Source organism: Peromyscus eremicus, chromosome 5, assembly GCF_949786415.1.
Source record: "Peromyscus eremicus chromosome 5, PerEre_H2_v1, whole genome shotgun sequence".
Taxonomy (NCBI): domain Eukaryota; kingdom Metazoa; phylum Chordata; class Mammalia; order Rodentia; family Cricetidae; genus Peromyscus; species Peromyscus eremicus.
The window spans coordinates 20,122,254-20,146,883 of NC_081420.1; the positions used below are offsets into that span (position 1 = coordinate 20,122,254).

Here is a 24,630-nt window from a genome sequence, read left to right on the forward strand (position 1 = left end):
AACTTTGACGATCTGCCAGTCTTGATTGGTATTCCTAACGTGTCCCCCCCCCCCCCCGCCCCGCCACCCCCATGAAGTTGACTCGGACTCCTCATAAACTAATTAATTCATTAGTGGGAGAGCCACTATTTTAAGCCTTCGTCTTCGCCTTCAGAAATGGTTTCTGGGGGTCCTGTACTGACCCGCCCGCCTTAAGGCGTTAGGAACCCCAGGCTCAGCTCCCCGCGGCCCAGCGGGGCTCGATTGCTCTCGCCTGGGCGCGCCGCGGGCTCCCCGCGGCTGAGGGGACAACACGACGAGCCGTGCGGGCGGCTGGCCGGCGCAGCGAAGGGTCCCGCGGCCGCCCGCCCGCGCCCGCGCCCGCGCCCGCCCGCCCGCGAGCCCTAGGCCGCCCAGGAGCCGGTCCGCGCGCGCACCCGGCCCGCCCCTCGCGCCGCGGCCCGCCCCTTCGCCTGGCGCCGCCCGCGCGCAGCGTCTCGCGCCGCCCGCCCGCCCGCCCGCCCGCCGGGAAACAGCCGCGAGAGCAGCGGCCGCCGCGGCCGCCCGCACCCCTCGTCGCCTCCCCGCTCCACCGCGTCGCTCCGGGCCGCGCGCCCGCCCGCCCGCGCCCCTCGCCGTCTCACCGCGTCGCCCCGGGCCGCGCGCCCGCCAGCTCCCGGCCAACGCTCCCTCGCGCTCGCCTTCGCCCGCCCGCCTGCTCGCCCGCGGCCGGTCGCCTCAACCGCCGCGCTCCGCCGGGCCGCGCGGCCCGCCGCCTGCTTCCGGGGCGGGCGGACTCTGGGCGCCTGGTGCCGGCGGCCGCAGCGACAGCGCCCCCCGGGAAGCGCAGGAGGAAGCAGGGACGAGCGGAGGTGCCGCAGGCTGAGTCGCGGCCGGGATGTCCGGGCAGCCGCCGCCGCCACCGCCGCAACAGCAGCCGCCGCCGCCGCCGCCGCCCGCCGCCGGGGCCCCGGGCTCCGGAGTCGCCCTGCCCGCGGCCGCCAGCGCCGGCTCCTCTCCGGCCGGCTCGCCCGGTGGAGGCTTGGGGGCCGCGGCGGCCGCCCTGCTGCTCCACCCGCCGCCGCCTCCGCCGCCGCCCCCGGCCACCGCCGCGCCGCCGCCCCCCGCCTCGGCGGCCGCCCCCGCCAGCGCGCCGCCCGGCCTGGCCGCGGGCCCCGGCTCGGCCGCAGGCGTCCCGGCCCCGGGCCTGGCGGCGGGCAGCAGCAGCAGCTCCGCGGCCCCCTTCCCGCACGGCGACTCGGCCCTCAACGAGCAGGAGAAGGAACTGCAGCGGCGGCTGAAGCGCCTCTACCCGGCCGTGGACGAGCAGGAGACGCCGCTGCCCCGGTCCTGGAGCCCGAAGGACAAGTTCAGCTACATCGGCCTCTCGCAGAACAACCTGCGGGTGCACTACAAAGGTACGGGGCGCGGGGTCCCGCGGAGAGATCCGACGGTGCGGGGCGAGGCTCGGGGCGAGGGAAGGTGAGAGTGGGTCCCCAGGTGGGAAGGAGGTGGGATTCCTAGGCCGGGAGCTGGACGCTTTGAGGGAATCCGGGATGACCGGACACATTGCACCTCCTGATTTCCCCGAGATAAATCTATGGGCCAGAGTTGGGTTACATTGTTCTCCAGGTGGAGGGTCAGGCGGTCTCCTCTTACGCAGCGCGGGTGAGAGGCACGATTCCGAGGTACAGTTTCTAATTAAGGGAGCGCAGAGATACACAGGAGGGGGAGGGAGGCGTGATCAGTGGAGGATTTGTCCCAAATTAGGCCAGAGATTGTCTAGGGGGACAAAAGGACAAGGGGCCCAAGTTGGCCATCATTGCACCTTATTGAAAGCAACCGGGAGCGTGAGAGGGGAACCTCAGGATTCCCTGTTTTCTTCGGGGAGCAGAAACCCGCCCCTCCGGATGGGAAATGCCCTGTGTTTCCGGGTTGATGTTACATGAAGTTTTGTTGAAAACAAGGGGTTTTAAGACATGTTATTTAGCATTTGGAAGAAAATTGGCTTGTATTTTGCACCTGCAGTTAGCAGACTAGCCACCTTAGGCTTCTGCTTCCTCCCACCCCCACTTTTCCTAGGTTAAAACAAAGCTTAATCAAATCGGTTGTATAGAAAATCATAAATGGCAGTAGGGGGTTCTTGAATTGTAGCTCAGATTAATGGCATGCTTCAAGTTTACTTGTGTGGAAGGGGTAAAAAAAAAAAAATGCAGTGACATCAGTTTGGAAGCACATTCTGTGTTTCAGGCCCTAAATCTAACGCAGGAGCTTTTACATTCTAACCAGGTTCTTTTTGATTGGCTCTAAAGGAAGGGTCTTTGGATCCTAGTGACAAGCATGTAAGAGGGCATAAACAACCTGGCGATAAGATTCTGAAAGAATTCAGAACTGGGCTTGGAGAAGAATCTTGATAAATCAGCTACTATTTAATTGGAAACGAGTATGGCAACAGAAATCTGCTGCATGATTTGGCTGTAAAGAATCTACACAAAGATAGGCCTTGTTGAACATTCCTCTCTATTCTTGCCATAGATCCAAAGAAGTGCTTACCATTTCGAACGCTGTGTTCCTTGATCTAAGTGGCTGAAAATTTCAAAATACTGAAGGTTCCCTCCCCCCCTTTAGTTAGGACATTTTGTTGATTTCTTTCTGGATTATTACCTAATTTTGTTTTTAAATTTGTGTGAACAGTGAGTGCTATGTTATGAAGTGTTTACTTCTGTTTTGGCTACCAGAATGCTTTTGTTAGATTTGACAAAACTTTATCATTTTAAAATTGTGGTTTATGGTAAATAAAAAGCTTATAAAAGCAGAGACTGTATATGGGGGAGGTTAGTGAACAAAGAATCGTAGCTTTCCTGAGTCCTGGCAGTCACTGGTAATATTAGGTATGTTACAAGAGAGGGCCTCAGTTTCTTCTGAGAGATGTGGGGAGTTGGGCTGCATAGTCCCTAAGGAAATTTCCATGGAGCTTAAGACTCGTGATTATGGCTTATTTAACATTATAACATGCCTTGATTAGTTGTATTTACTGCTTTTATGTAAAATTAATCATCTGGGCCAGAGACAAGTGTGTGCTTATGTGGTTGGGGTTTGAATATTACGATACTGCTGTCGCAATTATTTTTTCCTGTTGGCCTTTTTATGACTTTCTGTTGTGTAACGTTGAGATTCACTTTCTGGAAGCATCACTGTTTTATAAACATAAACCATTAATTCTGGAAGAAGAGATGTGTTGTTGTCATCCTTTTCCTCTGTTTTATCTCCTCTTTGTTTCTCCCTTTCCCCATGTGACAAAGACTGTGTCTCTTTCCCAAACCTTCTTCTAGTCTTGTTATTTTAAAGTCTGTGTGTTTTCTGTTGTTACTATTTTTCCTGTGTGTCTTTTGAGAGGAAACCAAATATACTGGGCAACTTTGACTCAGTAGCAAAAGGGAAGTATTGTAGGTAGTGAATAATAAAACTTACAAGTCACAAATAAGAGTAGATGTTTTATGTAATGTATCATTGTGCTGCCTTGGTTTTTTTTTTTTTTTTAGACACAAATTATTCGATTGACATTTTTCTGTATTACAGAATTTTAAAAGATTAATCATACTTGTTTTCCAAGAATGATGATCTTGATTTCTTTTCCTCTGAATAAATTCTGTGTTTAAATGTTTTTCTAAATTGGAATTGCTGATTATGGAAACAGTTTCTTTAGTGATTTAAAGGTCCCATGTTAACAATGACAGATACCTAGATAAAATGAATTGAATTGCAGAAGAGTTACCATGTATGTAGAATAGGGTATATTAAGTTTTTTCTTTTTACGATGTGTGTGTGTGGTGGTGGTGGTGGTGGTGGTGGGGGAGGGGTGTGTAGGCACACATCATGGTGCAGGTGTGGAGCTCAGAGGACAACTTGTAGGAGTAGGTTCTCTCTTTCCACCATGTGGGTCCTAGACTTAGCTCATCAGACTTACTGGCAGATGCCTTTACCCACTGAGCCACCTTGCTGGCCTTATATTAATTTTTTTGAGGCTTTTTATTTAACAATCACACATCCGTTATCAAAACAGGGATGGCCCTTTTATTTAAAAAATTGTCGATATTGACTAATTCTTAAAGTGACAGGTTTAGACTTAATAATAATAACTTTATTTTATTTTTTAATGAATATTAAATAAACAGTTAATGAATGTGACATTGGGTTCAGTGAGCCTACATGTTTCAATTACAGATAACACACACGCACACGTGTGCTATCACTATTAGGATGCTTTACAGAGACCCAAGTAGATGTGGAAAGTGGGAGCATCTAAAGGTTAGATTTTCTCAATCACAAGTCAGACAGATTTAAAAATTAATTCTGTGGGGCTGAGCAGAGGTTCAGCTGTTAGAGTACTTGTTGAGCTTGCTGAGACTTGGGTTCAGTTCTCAGCACCAGGTCCAAGGAATCTGATGCCTCTTCTTACCGTTTTGGGCATCAGGAACATATACATGCGTGCAGGCAAAGCACTTTTTTGTTTTGTTTTTATTTTTCGAGACAGGGTTTCTCTGTGTAGCTTTGGAGCCTGTCCTGGACTAGCTCTGTAGACCAGGCTGGCCTCGAACTCACAGAGATCCACCTGCCTCTGCCTCCCAGTGCTGGGATTACAGGCGTGCACCACCACCGCCTGGTGGCCAAACACTTTTACACATAAAATAAAATACATCTTTAAAATTTTAAAGGAAAAAAACTAATTTTTGTTGACTCCAAATGTTGTGATCTTTGTTTTATTTTTACTACATCTTTCCATTTGTGTGAGAATAACTTCACATTTCTAAAAGACAGTTGTGTTCAGAGGCACTTCCCATTAGGGGAAAAGGTAACTGAAGGTAAATGCAATAATGCTTCAGAAAAGTTGGGACTCTTTGATACTCCTGACTTAAAATGCTTAGGACAGACAGACGCCAGAGAATTGAAACTTCAAACCTGAGGAAGTGATGAAATAGTGAATTGCACTTTTTAATTGAAGCATCTGTAAAATCTCTAAGTAGATATTGTTTTTGTGTGTGTGTGTGTGGGGGGGGTGGAGGTAGAGGGGTATGTATGCCTGAATGCATGTATGTGCCTTGGTGTCCAGAAGACATTGGATCCCCTGGAGCTGGAGTTAGGGCAGTTGTGAGCCACCTGGTGTAGGTGCTAGGAACGGGTCCTGGGAGAGCATTAAGCTCTCTTGAATTGCTGAGCCAAGTCCCTGAAGTTACTAATTTTTAACCCTTACTAAATATAAGTGTTTATGATTTTTGTATTTTTTCCTTAATATCTTTTTTAAAATTTATGTGTGTGCATGCAGGCTTGGGTGTGATTGTGTGTTGTGGACATGTGCGTGTGGAGATCAGAGGACAACTTCCAAAGTTGGTTGGTTCTCTTTCCATCTTGTAGGACCTGGGGGATTGAATCTAGGTCGTTAGCAGCACTTCTGTTCACTGAGCCGTCTCACTGACCTTGTTTGTATTCCTTAAGTCTGAACAAATATTTTAACACATGTTTGCTTACCAGGACAAAGGCCTGTTAAGGGTGCTGAGAAGAGGCTTAGTGGATAAAGTGTCTGCTGTACAAGCAGGAGGGCCAGAGTTCAGATCCCACCACTCCCAGGAAAGCAGAGTGTGCTAGTGTGCGCCTGAAACTCCTGGGGGGTGGGGGGCGTGGCAATAAAGGACACAGGTGTGTTTTGGGAACTTGTTAATCAGAGAACAGTCAGTTCCAGGTTCAGTGAGAGATCATAAAATAAGACTAAAAAGTGATTAAGGAAGAGAACTCTCTCACTCTCATGGGGCGATTTAAGAGATCTTTAAAATCAAGAAATTTATATTGGGCATGGTGGTAAACACCTGTAATCTCAGAATGTGTGAGGTGGAGGCGGGACTTCTAGGCCAGCCTGGCCTTCATAGTAAGATCTTGTATTAAAGAATCAAAGAGATTAAAATCGAACTGAGTTTTCCCTGGGATCTCTTTGCTAAGATTTTGGTAAATTGGCTTTGATTTAATTTAATAATTATACTCAGGAAAAACTAGCTAGTTGCCATGGGGCAGAAAATTCTGGTAAGTTTGTATGTATGCCTTGTTTATTCCACTCATTCATTCTTTCACTTGAGCTTTTCTCCATGTTTACTTGGTACTGGTTTCTGGGCCCAAAGATGATTAAAATACTGTCTTTGCCTCACACAGCTCAAAGAACATAACTGTAGAAAGGGAAATGTTAGAGGATACGGTGGAAGATAGGAACATCGAACTTAGGCTGACCCTGAAAGGATTGCAGTGGTTCTCAACCTTCCTAATGCTGCCACCTTTTACTACAGTTCCTCATGTTGTGGTGACCCCCAAGCGTAAAATTATTTCATTACTACTTAATAAGTGTAATTTTGCTACTGTTAAGAACCATAATGTAAATATCTGATACGCAGGATATCTGATAAGAGACCCCTGTTCGACACTCAAAGGTTGAGAACTCCTAGATTAGAGAGTCAGTCATGGGCAGTTTTGTGGAGTTAAACCCAGTGGCCAAGCTTAAAAGATGAGAGCAAGAGCTTAGCCCTTGCTCATAGGAGTTGGAAACCATCAGAAGATTTTAAATAGGAAGTGCTTGGATCACTTGTACATTTTGTCAGCCCTCACAACTGATTGAAAGATAGATCCAAGTGTATGAGACAAAAAAACAAAAAACAAAACAAAAAAAAAAAACAAAAAAAACAACAAAAAAGCCGATTCCTTTAGAAAACTTGCTTTAAAGACTAACTTGATCAGTGTAAGGGGTAGAGAAGCACATCATATATCTGTGAGATTTTAAAGGTAATATGGAGATAGGAGGAATAATGGGAGAAATCTAGGAGGATTTCTAGCTCTGTTGTTCTTAAAGTGAACCTTGAGTCTAACAGGTTTGGAAGATGTTAGCACTGTCTGTTACAATGTCTTGGGGATGGGTGAAAATGGGAGTCTTTTGTTTGTTTCGGAGACAGGATCTTACTATGGAGCTTTGGCTGGCCTGGAACTTACTATGTAGACCAGGTTGCCTTGAACTCACAGAGATCCTTCTCCCCTCAGCCTTCCGAATACTGAGATTAAAGGTGTGTGCTACTGTGCCAGGCCCCAGAAGTGGGAATTTTAATCTGAGATCTTCATGGAAACCAGGAGATGCTGGGGACGGGGAGAATGCCCTACAGAGGAACAGAATCAAGGGTCTTTAAGTGATCTCAGCAGTGAAAGCCACAAGGTTCTCGCTATGCTGCAGTTGAGACTCAGCTACAGTTGCAGATTTTGGATCTCCCCCTATGGGCAGCTTATCTTTCCTTCCCCATTTGAAGCCCTAGGGCCGTAGGGTATCTGCTGAACTAATTCTCAGTTTATTGGATAGAGCTTTTCATGGGCTGTTACTGTGTGAGCTGGTAGTGTTCAGATGGGGTGCTGACATGTTGGATTAGTTACTTTCTCATCACTGTGACAGAAGAACTAGCAGAAGTAACATGGGGTAGGATTCGCTTACTCCGTCGGTTGACTCTTTGGAGAGGGTCCACAGCCTTCATAGTGGGGAAGGCTTGGTGGATGCACGTGGCTGCAGGACTGGGAGACTGTTTGCTTACATCACTATGGATCAGGAACTAGACAGCAGTTAGGCTGCAGTAGAGCTTGGCTATGGCCTCGGATCTGTCCCCAGCTACTCACTTCTTCCAGCTCAGTGGACACCACCTCTTCAAGGTTCCACAGCCTTCCCAGATAGAGCTAACAGCTGGGGACTGGTTCAAACACATGTGCCTGTGAGGGACAGTTCCCACCCAAAACCATAACAGCTGTGTTGACTTAGTTTGGATTGTGGGTAATTATAAAATGCAGACTATAGTAGCAGCAGCATAGTCTGAGTCCTACTGTCTTCATTAGGACATTGTGAGGCACTTATTCCTGGGAAGGGTTTGTAAGTCACCTGAAGCTTGGGAAGAGGGATCTCTGTTAGACCCTTGAGGACTCACTTTGAGGTGTTAGTTGAAACTGAAAATGTTGAGTGTATGGAGTGAGGGAGCGCCATGGCTGAGGCAGAACATGTACTGCGTTATTAAAAGGCAGGTGGGGGCCCAAGAAGAAACCACTTCAAGGAACCTGACTGGAAAGGAGTGTAGTGTCCCAGGAGCCCAGCAGAGGAGATGAAAAAGGTGGAAGAGGCCCTTTGTGTGTGTGTGTGTGTGTGTGTGTGTGTGTGTGTGTGTGTGTGTATGTGTATGTGTATGTAGTGTGTAGTGGAGGAGCCCAGCAGAGGAGATGAGAAATGTGGAAGAGGCCCTTAGTGTGTGTGTGTGTAGTGTGTAGTGTGTAGTGGAGGAGCCCAGCAGAGGAGATGAGAAATGTGGAAGAGGCCCTTTGTGTGTGTGTGTGTAGTGTGTAGTGTGTAGTGTGTAGTGGAGGAGCCCAGCAGAGGAGATGAGAAAGGTGGAAGAGGCCCTTAGTGTGTGTGTGGGTAGTGTGTAGGGAAGCAGGCCTGGGAATTTTTTTTTTCCCCCCAGAGCTGAGGACGGAATCCAGGGCCTTGTGCTTGCTAGGCAAGCACTCTACCACTGAGCTAAATCTCCAACCCAAAAGTATCATCTTAACTATTTTGTTTGTTTGTTTGTTTGTTTTTTCAAGACAGGGTTTCTCTGCATAGCTTTGGAGCTGGTCCTGGATCTCACTCTGTAGACCAGGTTAGGCCTGGGAAATTTATTACTGGATTTGGAATAAGATCATTGTAGCCTTGGGGAGAACAGTTTGGATTTCATGATGGGAACAAAGCCAGGTATCAGGGACTAAATAAGTGGAGGGGTCCAAGTAAAGAGAATACAGCACACAGAGCACGCTTGAGAAATGTAGGAAGATTAGGCAATACCTAGAGAAGGTTAAGGGGGAAAAAAATCTTTGTTTTTGATGACTGATAATTGGTTACATTTTAGCTGAGGGCTGGATTCGGATGTCATCAGGACAGATGAAAATCCCACATAATCAAGACTTCTTAAAATCTGAAAGTACTGTTAGAAACAGTTGTATCATTTTTAAGTCAGTCTTCATTTAGTGTGTGGGTAAAACTGAAGTGATGTGAAAATTGGTATGAGACTACGATTTTATTTCAAGGTCTGGTTCCTAATAATTATAAAAAAATTAATAAATAAAACTGATATCAGCAAGGCCTTTTTTATTACTTTGAAATTTAAAAAATGTTTTTATTTACTTCCAGCCTTAATACAATACTGGCAATGGTTTATCACACAGAGGCACAAAACTTTGTGAGAAAAACACACATTTTGGGAACATTGTGCTCTTAAAGGCTGAGGTGAAATTAAAGAGAAAATGGCTGAAGGTATTTAGCTTGTGGACTAATAGGGTAAAGGCTGGGAGGGGAGTGCAGAGCACAGGTGAGTGAGTGGTCTTGGAGAGGAGAGAACCTTCTGTTCCTCCAGTAGTAATAAACTGATGTGGACACAGGTCCCTTTGGGATAGCAGAGTGGAGAGCTGACTGTTAGCACATCTAATGGCTTCCCTATTTTCTTCACAAAATAGGCTTCCTGAACTTAGCGTAGTGTGAATGAAGAAGGTGTGGATGAGCCTTTTGGACTAATTGGAACAGATTGACTGGAGATTTCTGAGCATACCTTTAGTAGCACTGGGAAAGGCCAGGTGAGGTGATGAGTTCACAGCAGTGACCATTTGCCACATTGTTAGACTCTCCAGCAGAGGCTGACTGCCAGGGTGGTATCAGGAAGGTGGACTGTGACACTGACGGAAGGCCATGGCTATGGCTTTCCTGGTCGGTGTGGTGGAAGGATAGGCTTATGAAGGAAATCAAGGGCATTTGAGGCCTTTTAAGAGATTCCCATTAAGTTTGTCCTGGAAGAAGAAAAAGGAAGAGGAAAAAACCCAAGGAAAGATTCAGAGGATTAGATAAGGTTTAGAAGTGAAGTCTTCGGAAAGTGTGTTGTGTAAGAAGACAATAGTCACCTCTGTTTCAGTACCACAGAGGCATTGCTGAGGAAACCCTGTTTTCCCACAGCTGGGAGCTTGGGGCTGGGGTCATCACTTAGTGTGGGACTTGGCTACCTGCAGCAGAGCGATGCAGCGGTCACAGTTCTAACGGTCTGCAAGCCTAGTTCAGTCCCCCCTGACGTTTGTGCTGCTCTTGCGTGTGACTGACTCTGCAGCCCTTGAGCCTGGGTCTTGGGCTTCCTTCCTTAGGGTGTAAGTGCTTGACACCTAGTTAATTGAAATGAAAAGCCTCTTTAAAAACAAAGCCTGACAGTGTGCCGGTTGTTGGTGAGGATACCTAATAGCAGAATCTCAAATTATTGTTAGTGGGGGGATGCAAAATGATACGGCCACTTTGCCAGTTTTTGACACAGCCAAATATATTTTTACCATACTTTTACCTAACTCATCTGAAAACTTAAACCTGCACAGAAACTTGCATGTGAACTAATTCCCTCCCTTCAAATTGAGCATGCAAGGCAAGACTACTCTGAACTTGCTCCCCCTGCCCTGCCTTTCAATGTTTGCAGCAAATTTATTCATGGACTTTAAAAACTGGTAGCCACCAAGATATCGTAAAGTAATTGGTGATAAGATCAAGACCCATGAGAAGTTTAATGTCATGGGATATTATCAGTCACTAATGAAATAAGCCATCAGGCCATGTGGACATGTATGAATTTGATCTACATATTCCTAAGAGGAAACAACCTGTCTAAAAGGTCTAAGTAGAAAGGGCATAACTGTAGACAGTAAAAAAGAGTGTTGTCAAAGGAATGGGATCAAATATATAAAGCATGAAGGGTATTTTTAGGACAATGAAAATATTCTGTGTGGTACTATAGTTGTAGATAAATAGTCTTAGGCAAACCATAGAACTTTGTAAACCAAGAACCATAATGAACTCAAGTTAAAAATTCATTTAGGAGACAGGCAAAAATCCCAGCGTAGAATGCAGAATGTGGTTCTTTTTTTACGTAGAGTCTCAATTCATGCTGGCAAGTAGTCCTTGACTTTGCAAGACTCCTCCTTCAGAACCCTGGGTAGCTGGGTGGCAGGCCAGCACTACTGGGCCCAACTTGACAAAATAATCTAGGTCCTTTCTACCTTCTCTCATTTTCTTGCCCCCTCACTTCTTGCTCTCCACTCACCTCTCTCCTGCTCTTTTTGATAGAGCAGTGATTCTCAACCCATGGGTTGTGACCCTTGGGGTCAAATGACCCTTTCACAGGGGTGGCATATCAGATATCCTGCATATCAGATATTTACATTACGATTCATAACAGTAGCAAACTTGCAGTAACAAGTGAAAGTAAGTTTATGCTTGAGGGTCACCATAATAGAGGAACTGTGTTAAAGGGTTGCAGCGGTAGGAAGGTGGAGAACCACTGTGATAGGGTCTCATGTAGTAGCCCAGGCTGGCCTTGAACTCACTATGTGTAGCTGAAAACAACTTTGAACTATAATTCTGTCTTTACCTCCCAAGTGCTGGTTTTGCAGATGTTTACCACCACACCCAGCTTGATAAAATAGTCTTAACTGGATAACAGATGCTTGAAATAACTGTGGGAAAGAGGGTAAAGTGTTGACCTCAGTAACTTTGAAAACTAATGGAGTCTAAGTAAAGGCAAAGCAAACTATATACTGAACTCTAGTTGGTAAAAGTCACATCCTGTGGGATTGTGGGCTAATTTTCTCATGCTAATTCTCATACTGTTAGCTTCTTATACATGTTTGCTGGAAGTGAGATGCATGAATCTGCACTCATAGAGGAAACCTTATTAGCACCTCTAGCCTGTGGCTTTGCATTGTTGCCCTGATGGTTTTGTGCACTGTAGGGATATACATACTTGTGTAGGAATCCCAGCTGTTTGTTCTCAGGGTCTTTGCATATTGTTAAGCTTTTAAAATTGATCAGTGTATTGAGAAAAGCTATGTTATAGACCAAGTGGCATCTTTATTTTGCTAGCACCATTCCCATATTTAAATGTCAGTGAGCTAATTTGTATTTAAGGAATGTATTTTGTTGTAGTAGATCAGTACTGGTTAGAATTTAGTATTTCTGGGGTGAAATAGTTGCAGGGGCCAGAAGTTAGAGTGTGGGTCCAGGAAGGAGTGCTTTAAGTTGGAGTAGAAAGTCCATGATTATCACAAATAAGTGCTAGTATGTCTTCTAGGCTAATAGGGGAGGTTTTGCAGGAAAATTTCCAGTAGTGTCTCTTAAGGGATGTTGTAAGAAAGGCTGACCAAACCAGGCGGTGGTGGTGTATACCTTTAATCCCAGTGCTCGGGAGGCAGAGGCAAGCGGATCTCTGAGTTCGAGGCCAGCCTGGGCTACTGAGTGAGTTCCAAGAAAGGCGCCAAAGCTACACAGAGAAACCCTGTCTCAAAAAACAACAAAGAGAGAAAGAGAGAGAGAGAGAGAGAGAGAGAGAGAGAGAGAGAGAGAGAGAGAGAGAGAGAGAGAGAGAGATAGGGGTTGGAGAGATGGCTTAGAGGTTAAGAGCATTGACTGCTCTTCCAGAGGTCCTGAGTTCAATTCCCAGCATCCACATGGTGGCTCACAACCATCTGTAGTGAGATCTGGTGCCCTCTTCTGGCCTGCAGTCATACATGCTGTATATATAATAAATAAGAAAATTAAAAAAAAAAAAAAAAAAAAAAAAGGCTGACCTACTATTTCCAAAAAGGTATTGACTGGCTGGCTGCACATTGGCGAGTAGGTGGGAGTGGCTGTATTCAACTTTTTCCATTTCAGTTAAATGGAATCAACAAGATTGTTTGAGTACAGTCTGACAGCTAATCTTGCTGGCTTTAGAGCTTTTAAGTAATACATTAATTTTCTTTTGGAGCTATAAACATTTTATTAGCATTGAGGCCTTTACAGTTATAAAGATTTAAATTTAGCAGGGTATAGTGACACATGTCTTAATCCCAGCACTTGGGAGGCAGAAGTAGGAAGATCTCTGAGTTTGAGTCTATATAGTGAGATCCAGGACAGACAGCTAGAGCTGCATAGTGAGACTCTGTCTCAGGAAAAAAAAAAAAAAAGTGTTAAAGTTTGGGTGGGTCAGTGCAAAGGCTCAGTAGGTAAAGGCACTTGCTCTGAAGCCTGAAGGCCTGAGTGTGATCCTGGGAACTTATGCAAAAGTGGAAGGAAAGAATGGACTCTACAAAGTTGTCCTCTGATCCTCCATTAGGTGCCCTGTGACATGTGTGCCAACATACATGACATACCCCTGCCCCAGACATTGAAAGAACTCTTTTAAAGTGAGATTCATGAATCTATACTCTTAGAAAAAGTGAGGGGTTCTGTAGTCCCCACCTCCATTTCATCCTCCAGTGGGGATTAAATTTAGAGCCTTCTTGCATATGTTAGGCAAGCATTCTGCCACTCTAGCCCCAGCCTCCTTTTACATTTTACTTTGATAGAGGATCTCACCAGGTATACTGGGTTGACCTGGAATTCATTTTCTAGCCCAAGCAGACACTGAATTTCTGTCCTCTGGCTTCAGTGGGATGACAAATCTGTACTTCTGGGCTTGGCTCCACCTACCCCCTCTTTTCGTTCTTAAAAACTACAGACTTTAAAATAATCTTACATCTGATGAGCATAGTTAGAGGTAGGCCCTATGCATCTGATATTACCAGCCTTGTCTAAGAGATAGTACTTTTTTTTTCTCCAAAATTGTATTATGTCTGTCTTTCTTTGTTTATATCTTTAGTTTCTGTGCTGGGAATTTGCTGTGGGATTGTCTTTGTGTACGCTGTGAATGTATGTTGCTCTGATTGGTTGATAAATAAAGCTGCATTGGCCTATGGCAGGGCAGGATGGAGCCAGGCGGGAAAATCCAAGAGAGATAGTGAAAGGTGAAAAGAGAGTAAGGAGAGATGCCAAATCACCATCCAAGGATCAACATGTAATGGGATGCAGGTAAAGCCACGGAACACGTGGCGATGTATAGATTAATAGAAATGGGTTAATTTAAGATGAAAGAGCTAGCTAGCAAGAAGCCTGCCATAGGCCAAACAGTTTGTAATTAATATAAACCTCTGAGAAATTATTTTATAAGTATCTGTGGGCTTATCATTTACTAGCTCTTTCAACTTAATTCAACCCATTTCTATTAATCTATGTATCACCACGTGGCTTCGTGGTGTTACCTGTGTTCCATTACATCTTGCTCCCTAGGCAGCACTCAGCGTCTCCTGACTCTGCCTTCCTTCTACCTGTCTTTTTGCTTGGATTCCCCACCTGGCTCTATTCTGCCTTGCCATAGGGCATAACAGCTTCTTTATTAACCAATGATAGCAACACATATTCACATGTAGAGAAAGACCATCCCACAGCACTTCCCCTTTTCTGTCTAATCAAAAAGGAAAGTTTTCATTTTAATACAGTAAAATTACATGTAACAAAACAGTTACCAAGCAAGAATTATAGTTACAATATCTAGTCAGTTTGTATTTAGCAAAATTAAAGAAAATACTCTATCATCTATTCTATTTTTGTGAGTCTGAAGTTTCATATGTAATTTACCTTTTATCATGGTTAAGGAAAACAATAATTATAGCTATCTAGTCTTCAACTTCATCAAAGACCTCAGAAAGAATATTACCTCACTAAACAGTAAGTGCATTGTAAGCAACTTCCAAAATTCTAGAAATGACAAAGACAACTGGCTGCCTGGACAGTCACCCAAAGTTCTTCTGTAGTGTTGGGGCATCCATCTTCAGCCTATAGGCCTAGAGTCTCTGGCAGACTTTTCAGTGAAACAGGAAACTTGAAGACTGTCCCACCTATAATGGTAAAGTTCGTCAGTCACTTTCTTCTGTGTCCGGCAGAATGTCTGGCAGTTTCTTCTGTGAAGCAGGACCATCTGAAGGACCATCCTGCCTTGTTTTGGCAAAGTTTATCAATCACTTTCTTCTGGGTCCTGCATGTCCAGTTCATTAGTCACTTTTCTCTGTGTCCTGGAGAATGCACACGGTGGCTTTGGTCCTATCTCTCTTGCTGTTCACAAACACCAGCCCCACGTTTTTGAAGTTACTCATGTGCCCCGTGAAGAACTTCATCAGAGAATACACCAGCCCATAACTGGCCAGCATCTCCACAGCACTAATCTGAATGGATTTAACATGAGTCTACCAATTTGCAACAAATCATGTCATCTCTGTAAAAGTTTCATTTTAAAAAATGATGCTAGAAAATGCCTGTTACCAATGTTGAATGAGAAAATTGCGTACAAAAGCACCTACCACTGTGAGAAGTTGTGTGCCTTCCAGTATTCTCTTTTTCTTCTGCCTTGACGTAGAAAGAATAGATAAGGATGAATATGGAGTGATTCCCAGAATTCTTGGTGTCCCTAAATCTTTCATGTGTGGTCAGAGCTCTTGCTGGATCAAGCTACTTGAATTTAAATTGCAGCACATATCCTGACTTGGAATTCTCAATCAGCAGGGTTCTAAAATGGACATGGTTTATCTCACTTTGTTTCCTTAGCTGTGAAATGAGGCTATATAGTATTTCCTTCGTTGGATTGTTTTGAATATTAAATGAGTTATTAGATACAGTCTACTCAAAACAGTGCTTTTCCTATAGTACTAGATATGTAAACTATTATTTCTTAAGTCTATCTTGAGATTACTCCTAGAAGTTGTGGCTACTACCAGAAACTTTATTATTCATTTAGAATAAAATTTTTGGTAAATTAAAATAAGTTTTGGTCACTGCCAAAATTTACTATTTATATTAAGAACCCAATAATAAGATAATTGATTTAGAATTCCATCAGGGTTTTCTTTTCTCCTGTCCTACTCCCACTAACCCCCCCTTTATTCAACTAATCTCCTTTTTATTACCACTGTGTGCATGCGAGCGTCTGTGTGTGTGCATACCACCGTGCGTGCGTGCGTGTAACTCAGTTTCATTAGGGTTGCTTACAGATCTTGGGTGATGGGTTATTTACAGGGGCAAGAACAACTTACCAGTGGCTATACCACTAAAGAAAATGTCTCAGCCGGGCGGTGGTGGCGCACGCCTTTAATTCCAGCACTTGGGAGGCAGAGCCAGGCGGATCTCTGTGAGTTCGAGGCCAGCCTGGGCTACCAAGTGAGTTCCAGGAAAGGCGCAAAGCTACACAGAGAAACCCTGTCTCGAAAAACCAAAAAAAAAAAAAAAAAAAAAAGAAAAGAAAAGAAAATGTCTCTCCTTCACCTAATAGCCATGAACTACCTGTAGATTCTTCACATGAAACACAGTGTTGACAGACCCAAGCTTGTGCAAATAATCCTGTCTGCTGAGAGTTCAAGAAGTATTGGCTGTGCCCTGCTTGGAAGACAGCATTCCACAATCCTCCACTTCATCCTTTAGCTCTTAACATTCTCCTCACATCTCTTCTCTGATGTCCCCTGAGAGGATACTATAGATGAGAATTCAGCGGTCACTTATTCTTCACACTTGGACCAGTAACTGCCACCCACTGTGGAAAGAAAGTTCTTTGACCAAAGCTGACAACAGCACTAGTCTGTGGGCGTAGACATAAATGTTTAGAATTCAGTTTACAGGCACATCATGGTCCATTTACAAAACAATAGCCGTAGCTTCCCCACCAGAGCCTGTGACCTCAGCTATGGGCTTTTGACCAGGTTTATAGAACTAGATGTGAGCTGATCCCAAACCCAAGCAGAGTGGTTGGGGCCTTTACTGTTTATTGCACCAGTAGGCATAACTTTCCTGGCAGGCCAGTAGTATAGCACACAGTGTCCACAGTTGAGTAAGACTGTTGATGACTCCTCCTCCAGCAGCCTGCATAGCACCTTGGCGCTGTGAACATTAGTTATCAGGGAGGAAGTTGCCAGCTCAGCTCCAACATGGTTTCTTTATATACTATAACTAAAGCTTGTCTTTGGCAATAGAGTCTTTACCATCTAGTTCTGGTGGGCAACCAAAAACAATGGCAAATAGCCTGTATTGTTTTAGGGGCCATATAGGTCTCCCTGGCCAACAGCTCATAGGCAGAGGGCCCAACTCTGACTGTCTAATTTTTAAATGTGCAGTTTAGTTTGCATGAGTTTTGTATGATCAGGTAGTCTAACTAGTTGAGTATATTTTACTGAAAAGCTATTTCCCTGTCACCACAGTTGGGTTCATGTGTGTTTACTAAGTAGTTACCATACTGGGGTTGGGGAGACAGCTCAGTTGGTGAGGTGCACACCACGCGAGCATGAGGGCCTGAGTGTGATCCTTAGGCCCCATTTTAAAACACCAGCTGTGTGGGTGGCGGCGTGCATTTGTGATCCCAGCCCCAGGGATGCAGATTGACATATCCCTGACCAACCAGCAGATCCTACTCTGTTGAATTCTAGGCTAGTGAGAGTCTCTTTTTCATCAGGGTTGATGGCATCTTCGGAACAATACCCAAGGTGATCTCTGGCCTCCACATGAGTGCACACATTTTCACACATGCACAGTATAAACACACATATACACGTGACTGTTTTGCATATTTGTGCAGTTATTTTTTTCTTGCAGCTCAGTGTAAATCTGTTACCTACATATGTTAACATTGTTGGGCTGTGGGGGGAGGCTGCATTTTGCTGCTTCTTTTTTTGTCTTCCTAGCTAGCTTCCTAGTTCTCTGTGCTCACAGGGCTGAGTCTTATTTTTGCCTTTGTCAGAAGTTTTTGTGGTGGACCTGGTGAAATAAGTGCAAGTCCGGTAAGCTGAGTTCAGTCCTTAGGACCCACAGTGGAAGGAGAGAGCTGACTCCTGAGTGTGGTGGCACATCCATCTTGCCGTATACATACACATCCTACAAGCATACAGTAATAAGAACATTTGTCTTCCTGGTCATAGAAAGGGAAGGGGAGGCCCCGCTTTGATTCCTGCCACTACCAGCACCACCAGGGGGAGGAAAGGAGTAGCCGAACTGAGGCCATGTGCTTCATTCGGATTTTTCTGGGCCAGTGAACATGTACTAAATTGACATTTCAAGTGTAAATGTAACTATTTAAATGATAGGTGTATGTTAGTAATTTGGTAAAGTGAATGCTAAGACACATACCTCATTTGTGTTGTATTGTAGGTCATAAGGTACAATTTTTTACTTGAAAGTTTTAGAGCAGCCACGGTGACTTTGTGATCAAAAACTCCACTGCCCGTGAAGGGTGGCCAATGACAGTTTTGTACTGAGTGACATGTACCTATCTAGAACATTGTAGTGATTAAGACTGTTTCTCAAGCAGTCCTTCTGAGAGTGGAGATTGAACTCACATTCTGAGCATTTCTGATGGACTATTGCCAACTCTGTCTGTTCATTTGTAGTTGTTGGGTTTTTGTTTTTTGTTTTTAGTTAGGTATATATGTATGTGTCTGTATGTAGGTATCTACATGTGAGTCCATGTGTCCTCTGCAAGGAAGAGTATGTGCTCTCCACTGCTGAGACGATTTTTTTATCTGCTTCTTTGTAACCTTATGGACATATTTTCACGTGCTCATTTTGTTCACAAAGTAGCTTTCAGGATATATAAATCTTGAGGAAGGAGTTAATAATTGATAAAGTAAGTAAGGTAATTGTGAGTGATAGAAACCTGTGGGGTTAGAGTACAGGAATGGCAAGTTTAGAAAGTTTAAAAGCCAGTGCTCAACAGATGGCCCCTAATGTTAACAATAGCACTGTGTTACTTCCTTTCCTAAAAAAGGGGAAAAATTACAAAGCTGTGCTTATCAATAGATTATCATTGAAGAATTGTGAGTTAGTCTTTTTTTTTTAAAAGAAATAATGATAAGAATATATCAACAGAATTATAAATTCTTTGAGATCTACCTATTAATGTAGTTTATTTAAAATTATGCCATCATATAAATACCTCTAGTTTAAAAAGTGGTTCATTTTGCAGAAGAATGTATAGATTGTTAGAAATTAAATGAAGATTTAGATCTGATAGAAGATCCTTTTCTCATGTGCTTCCAATCCAGAATAACTTAAAATATATATACCCTACCTTAAAATACTGTAATTTGGGGACTGGAGAGATGGCTCAGTAGTACTGGATGTGGGTTCAGTTCCCAGCACCCACATGGCAACCTCACAACAGCCTGTGAGTCTAGTTGCAAGGGACCCAACACTCTCTGGACTGCAGGCAAACACACATAAAGTAAGAATACATCTTTTTTTTTTAAAAAAAAAAATCCAAAACTTTAGTTTTTATTGAGGGCTCCTGCCAGACTCAGTGTGTTCAGACACTGAACTCTTAATTCAGCTAGTGATAGTTAGTGTAAAGAGGTCTTTGGCTGGTTTCAGCTGTTTTGCATATTGGATTCATTGTGATGATAAATGTTTCATTACCTCTTTATTTATTTGTAATTTTCATTCAAGTGCATTATTTTCTTGAATTGTTTAGGATTTTCACTTGAAATCTCATTGCCCTTCTTTCTTGTTTCCCATGCAGGACATGGTAAAACCCCAAAAGATGCAGAAAATCTCATTTGCTCTTTCCTTCTTGTTTCCCGTGCAGGTCATGGGAAAACCCCCAAAGACGCAGCATCTGTCCGAGCCACGCATCCCATACCAGCAGCCTGCGGGATTTATTATTTTGAAGTAAAAATTGTCAGTAAGGGAAGAGATGGGTAAGTGTAAATTTTGGTGGGCATGACAATTTTCTGTTCCTGTATAATTATATTTGAAATGATTCATAAATGTTTGTGATATAATTGGAAAGTTGCAGTCTTAAATCTTGGTTTTGGAAAACTAGACTCTAAATATTACAGTACAGCAGATTGATTCTGGTTCTAGTTAAGTCCTAGTTGAACTAAAGCTTGAGTTCATGATTTTAATAGTCTTTCTGGCAGGTTCATTATGAAAACTGAGAGTTGAGGTTTAAGCAATAGAGTGACTCATTATTCTGAGTTCTGCCAAGATGCTAGATCTAACACTTGGTTAACCAAAGCCAGTAAGTGACTTGCAGGTATTGTAAAGGGTGTGGGGTTTAGAGTTTGAGTTAATACTTGGAAGATGGATGCTTGTGTGTTCTTGATTAGGAATCTTCCTAGGAGGTTAGTGTATGGTATGGGAGCTTCAGAGTGAAGACTCTCTGGTTGATTGTGGAACCAGCTTTTGTTTATTGCTCTTAGTCTTAGAATTCATGTGTGTGATATGTGTGTACGTCAGAACCATTTCTTAAAATATAGTTTAGGCCTTAACTAAAATACTCTGAATTAGAATTTTAGAAGTAGAGCTTTGTTAAAGATGTAGGCATTTTGAGAAAGGTGCATGGGGAATTTTGGTGCATATTCCTAGTTAAGAACTGATTCTCTAAAGTCACAGTATTTTCTTACACTTCATTGGGATATTTGAAAGCCCTTTAAGCAACCTAGGGTCATTTTTCTAGCCATCAAGATCTTGGGCTCTTCAGGTAAGCTGACCTGTATTTGAATCCCTCTTGTTGATGTACCTGTATTTAATTAACAGACATGTCCAGTACATTATTCTTCACTTTGCTGAATATAATCAGTGCTGGGAATACTGAAAGGAGAAGGGGAAGGCTTGGGCTACTACAGTGACAGCTTTTTAACTGCCTATTTTGCCAACATCATCAAACAAACCATAAAACCAGAGATTCCCAAGCGAAAGCTTCTGAGAGAGACGTTGGCCTAACTCTGTAGTTGTCTGTTCAACTTACTCAGCTCCATAATGCTGGCATTGCTCGTGGTGATCCCCAGGGTTCTCTATAGCTTTCATTCTATGTATTCCATCTGTGAATCGTCTCCACCTCACATTTTCTTGGGTGCAGGTACCCTGAGCCTTAAATCTAGTGCTGTGTCTCACTTGTTCCCTTGAGCTGCAGTCAGGTACATCTGCTGAGATTTTCCACAGCCATTCAGTTTAGCCTGTTGAAATGCCTTTCTCAAAACCAGTTGGGGTAGTGTTTTCACTGTTGGTAGAAACTTGAGAAATTCCCGTCTGTATCTTAGCCTTGTTGTCTCCACGTCATCTCCCTTAGTTGGATGGGTCTTGGTAGTTCATCTCTGGAGTTCCTGGGTAGTTGGTAATTACCTCGCAGATGCTCCATGTTTATAACTGTTAACAGTGCCTTAGACCTGACTTGGCTCTGTCTCTTCCTTAAGAACATCTGGAACATATGCTTTGAGGCCAAAATATGAAACTTTTTACCAGAGTCCTTTATGGTGTGATTGGATCCTATGCAGTTGTTCATTCTTACCTGTATGTAGCTAGGATTGCTCACCGTTCTTTCCCTTTTATGTTTAAAATTATGTATGTTTTGCATATAGTAAATCTGGTCCCTTTTGGTATAGAGTTCTGTGAGTTTTTATAAATATGTGTAGTCATAACCACTATAACTAGTGTGTAAATTAGTTCCCTCACTCTCTGTCCCTTGGTAGATGACCCTTTCCTATCTCCAGCCTGGCAACCACTGATGGGGTTTTTGCCTATCTTTTGCCATTTCTAGAATGGCATATAGATGAAATCATAATATGTAGCCTTCTAAAGTCTGCCAGCATCTGCTCTGTATAACATGTGATGAATTCAAGAGCTATCCTTACTGCTGCATGTTTTGGGAAAACAGCCCTTTTTATTGCTGAGGGTATGGAAGATCAAACCAGTATGCAACCCACTCCCCAAGGGTTAGGTTTTCATGATTACAAATATAACCATTATCAACATTTATATGTACAAGTTTTTCTGTAAATGCAAGTTTTCATTTCACTTGGGTAAATATCTAGGAACAAGATTGCCAAATTGTAGTTAAAACATATTTTTAGCTTTATATAAGGAACTGTGAGGTTATTTTTGCAAAGAAGCTGGACTAATTTGCACTTCCACCAACAGTGAGAATATTCCTTTTGATCTGCCTCAGTGGCACATCTTGTGTTGTCAGGGTTTTAATTTTTTTTTTTGTTGTTATTTTTTTCCACTTCTTTAAAAATTATTTTGGTAAAGTATACAAACCACTGTGACATTTTTATATATAAACATATGCCATAATTACTTTGTCCTTATTCTCAGTGTTCTCATGGTTTCTCACTGTTGTAATGATGTCTGGTTTTTCCAAATGGCTGATTCTTAATTCTTATCTGCTCTTCATCTATACGACACTTTCTTGACACTTTCTGCACATGTGGGCTTAGGGTTTTTTAGTTCTTTATGGTTTCCCTTTCCCTTTCCCCCAGAGTTAGCTTCCTGTTTCCTCTTCGTATTTGTCATTTCAACTGATCAGCTTTTAAAGTCCTAGCTTTGGGCTATCTTCTTTGTGTGTCACTGCCTCTTTCCCAAAAGAATATTGTCTCCTTTACATTTTGATCAGTCTAATGATGACGCACATACTCTTCAATTGTCTGTGTGCCAATGATTTAAGGGTAGGGATTATTTCCAGTTTCAAGTGCATTCAAGTGAGTAATTGAATGGTTTTTGTCTCTACTTCCCCCATTTCTAAAATGGTATATAAACAGAATCATTCTACTTAAGTAGTCCTTTAAGGTGGCATCTTCAACTTAGCATAATGCATATGAGATGCAGTCCTGCTACAGCATATATTGGAGAACAGACCCCTTTGTTGTTGATGGCATGGATGAGCAAACTAGTTCACTTATCCACTCCCCAGTTTTCTGGGAGAGATGTTTGCCTATCTGTTTGTTTATTTCACTTTAAAGAGTTTTCTTTAGACCGTGTTTAAGAATAGGACAGGTAAAATTATTTGAATCCAAGATCTTAGTTTTCTAGAAAAATTGTCATTGACAAGTTTACTCATGAAATGACGGGTTTATTGTGATTGCCTCTTTGGACAGAGTGAGAGAGAGCAGGAGGTGTGGTGTTAAAAGTACCGTGTGTGTGTGTGTGTGTGTGTGTGTGTGTGTGTGTGTGTGTGTGTATGTGTGTATGTGTGTGTGTGTGTAAAGGCTGTGTTGCCTATGCCCTGGGCATCGTTTCTAGGTCTGCTGAGGAAAGAAAGTTAGGAGCATGACTATGAGGGGTATTTTTTTTTCTGCCCAGAGAATAAGGCTTGAAGGAAATTAATTTTACTACATGAAAGAATAGAGTTAATTTTCTGAGTTAGCTTTTTTTAAACTGAGCATAATTTTATGCATATTCAGAAAATTAATTTATAAGGACAAATTATCTGAGCAGTAACCTGTCAATTTTTTAAATTTAAAAATAAAATTTGAACAGATTTCATAACAAAAAATTAAATTGTGTTATGTACATGACCATATTTTTAGGAGACATATTAAGGGGTATATCTTCACTTTGTGTATTTAATATTGATCAATGGCTGGTAAAAAATTTGTAAAAATATTTTTTTCTGAATGTACTTTCAGCTCAGGAATTTCATTCAAGCTTTAAATTATGCATGCTAATAGACACAGAGGTAGCAGAGAAACAGTTAATTCAAACTGTGAGAGATAATAACATTTTATTTGAGAACTTTTAGTTATAATTTATTATGCATATGATATTTTTAACTCTTCAAAGAAAATATTGATACCACTGTTTGACAGTGATTCTGGAAGAATTGGCACGTGCTTCAGTCTGTATTCTATTCCTCAGTTTTCCTGCTGGTAATAATATACTCTCAAGGTGTTCCTTTTATGCTTATTAACTTTAGAAGCTATGTTTTGTGAAGAGTAGAAAAGAAAGTTTCCTATCTAGCTTTGAGAAGATGAAAAAACCAGAAGGCCTGGGGCTGGAGAGGTGGCTCAGCAGTTAGGCGCATGTACTGCCCTTGCAGAGGTCCCCACTTCAATTTGAGCACCCTAATGGGTAGCTCACAACTGCCTTGTAACTCCAGCTCCATGGGTATCAGCACCCTCTTCTGGCCTGCTCAGGCATTGACTCAAGTGCACAAACCCATGTGTAGACACATCGGTTTACACTGATTTAAAAAACGAAACTAGAAGGGTACTACCTCCTAGTTCCTGTTGGCTGTTATCAACAAATGAGTGCTCACAGAGGAAGCTGTGAGCAAAGAGAAAGTAACATAAGTGAGAATCATGGTTAGCAACTTAATGTCTATTGGGTACATGGTTAGAAGTTCCGTGAGCCTAAGCAGCATTACTCTATTCATGTTGTCTTACTTATTCATGGTTATCTAGTGGGCTTTCTGACATGCAGTAGAAACTGTATTTAGCAAGTACAGTGGGGTAGGACAGAGCAGTCATGCAAAAAACTCTAAGACAGTGTATATTGAATGAAGATTGAGATCATAAATGGGGGAACTGAAGTAATTCTGGCTCAAGAAAACCGTGTATCAAGGAAGTAGTATGTGCTAGCACTTTAATATTAGTAAGAATTTGAGAGGCTTTGTTGGAGAAAAATATTCCACAAGGTGGTTAATGACTAAGGTAGTCTTGGGTAGAGTATGAATCCACGTGGTTTTTGGCAGAATCATTATGGCTCAGTGCTCCTGGGACTTTAGGGGATTGTAATGGAAACAGACAGAAGAAAGAATGGACGTAGATATGAGAGAACCCTGATGGCAACTCTAAAAACTCTATAGGTAATAGCGAATCTTCTTTATTGTTAGTAGGAAAGGGAGAGGATATCCATATTCAGCAGAACCAACTGGGAACTAGGGAAAGAGTACCATGTGTAATGGCAGTGTACAAGGTAGCTGGAAAGAGTGT

The 24,630-nt window shown here is 42.9% G+C and overlaps 1 protein-coding gene across 1 annotated transcript in view; it reads left to right on the forward strand.

Moving 5' to 3' along the window:
• The first annotated feature begins 766 nt into the window (after positions 1 to 766).
• Positions 767 to 24,630, forward strand: part of Ranbp9 (RAN binding protein 9) — a 94,291-nt gene continuing 70,427 nt past the window's right edge. The window contains exons 1-2 of the mRNA XM_059263112.1: positions 767 to 1,397; positions 19,506 to 19,617. Of these exons, the coding sequence (XP_059119095.1) occupies positions 878 to 1,397; positions 19,506 to 19,617 (632 nt within the window). The 5' untranslated portion in view covers positions 767 to 877. The remainder of the gene's footprint in view (positions 1,398 to 19,505; positions 19,618 to 24,630) is intronic.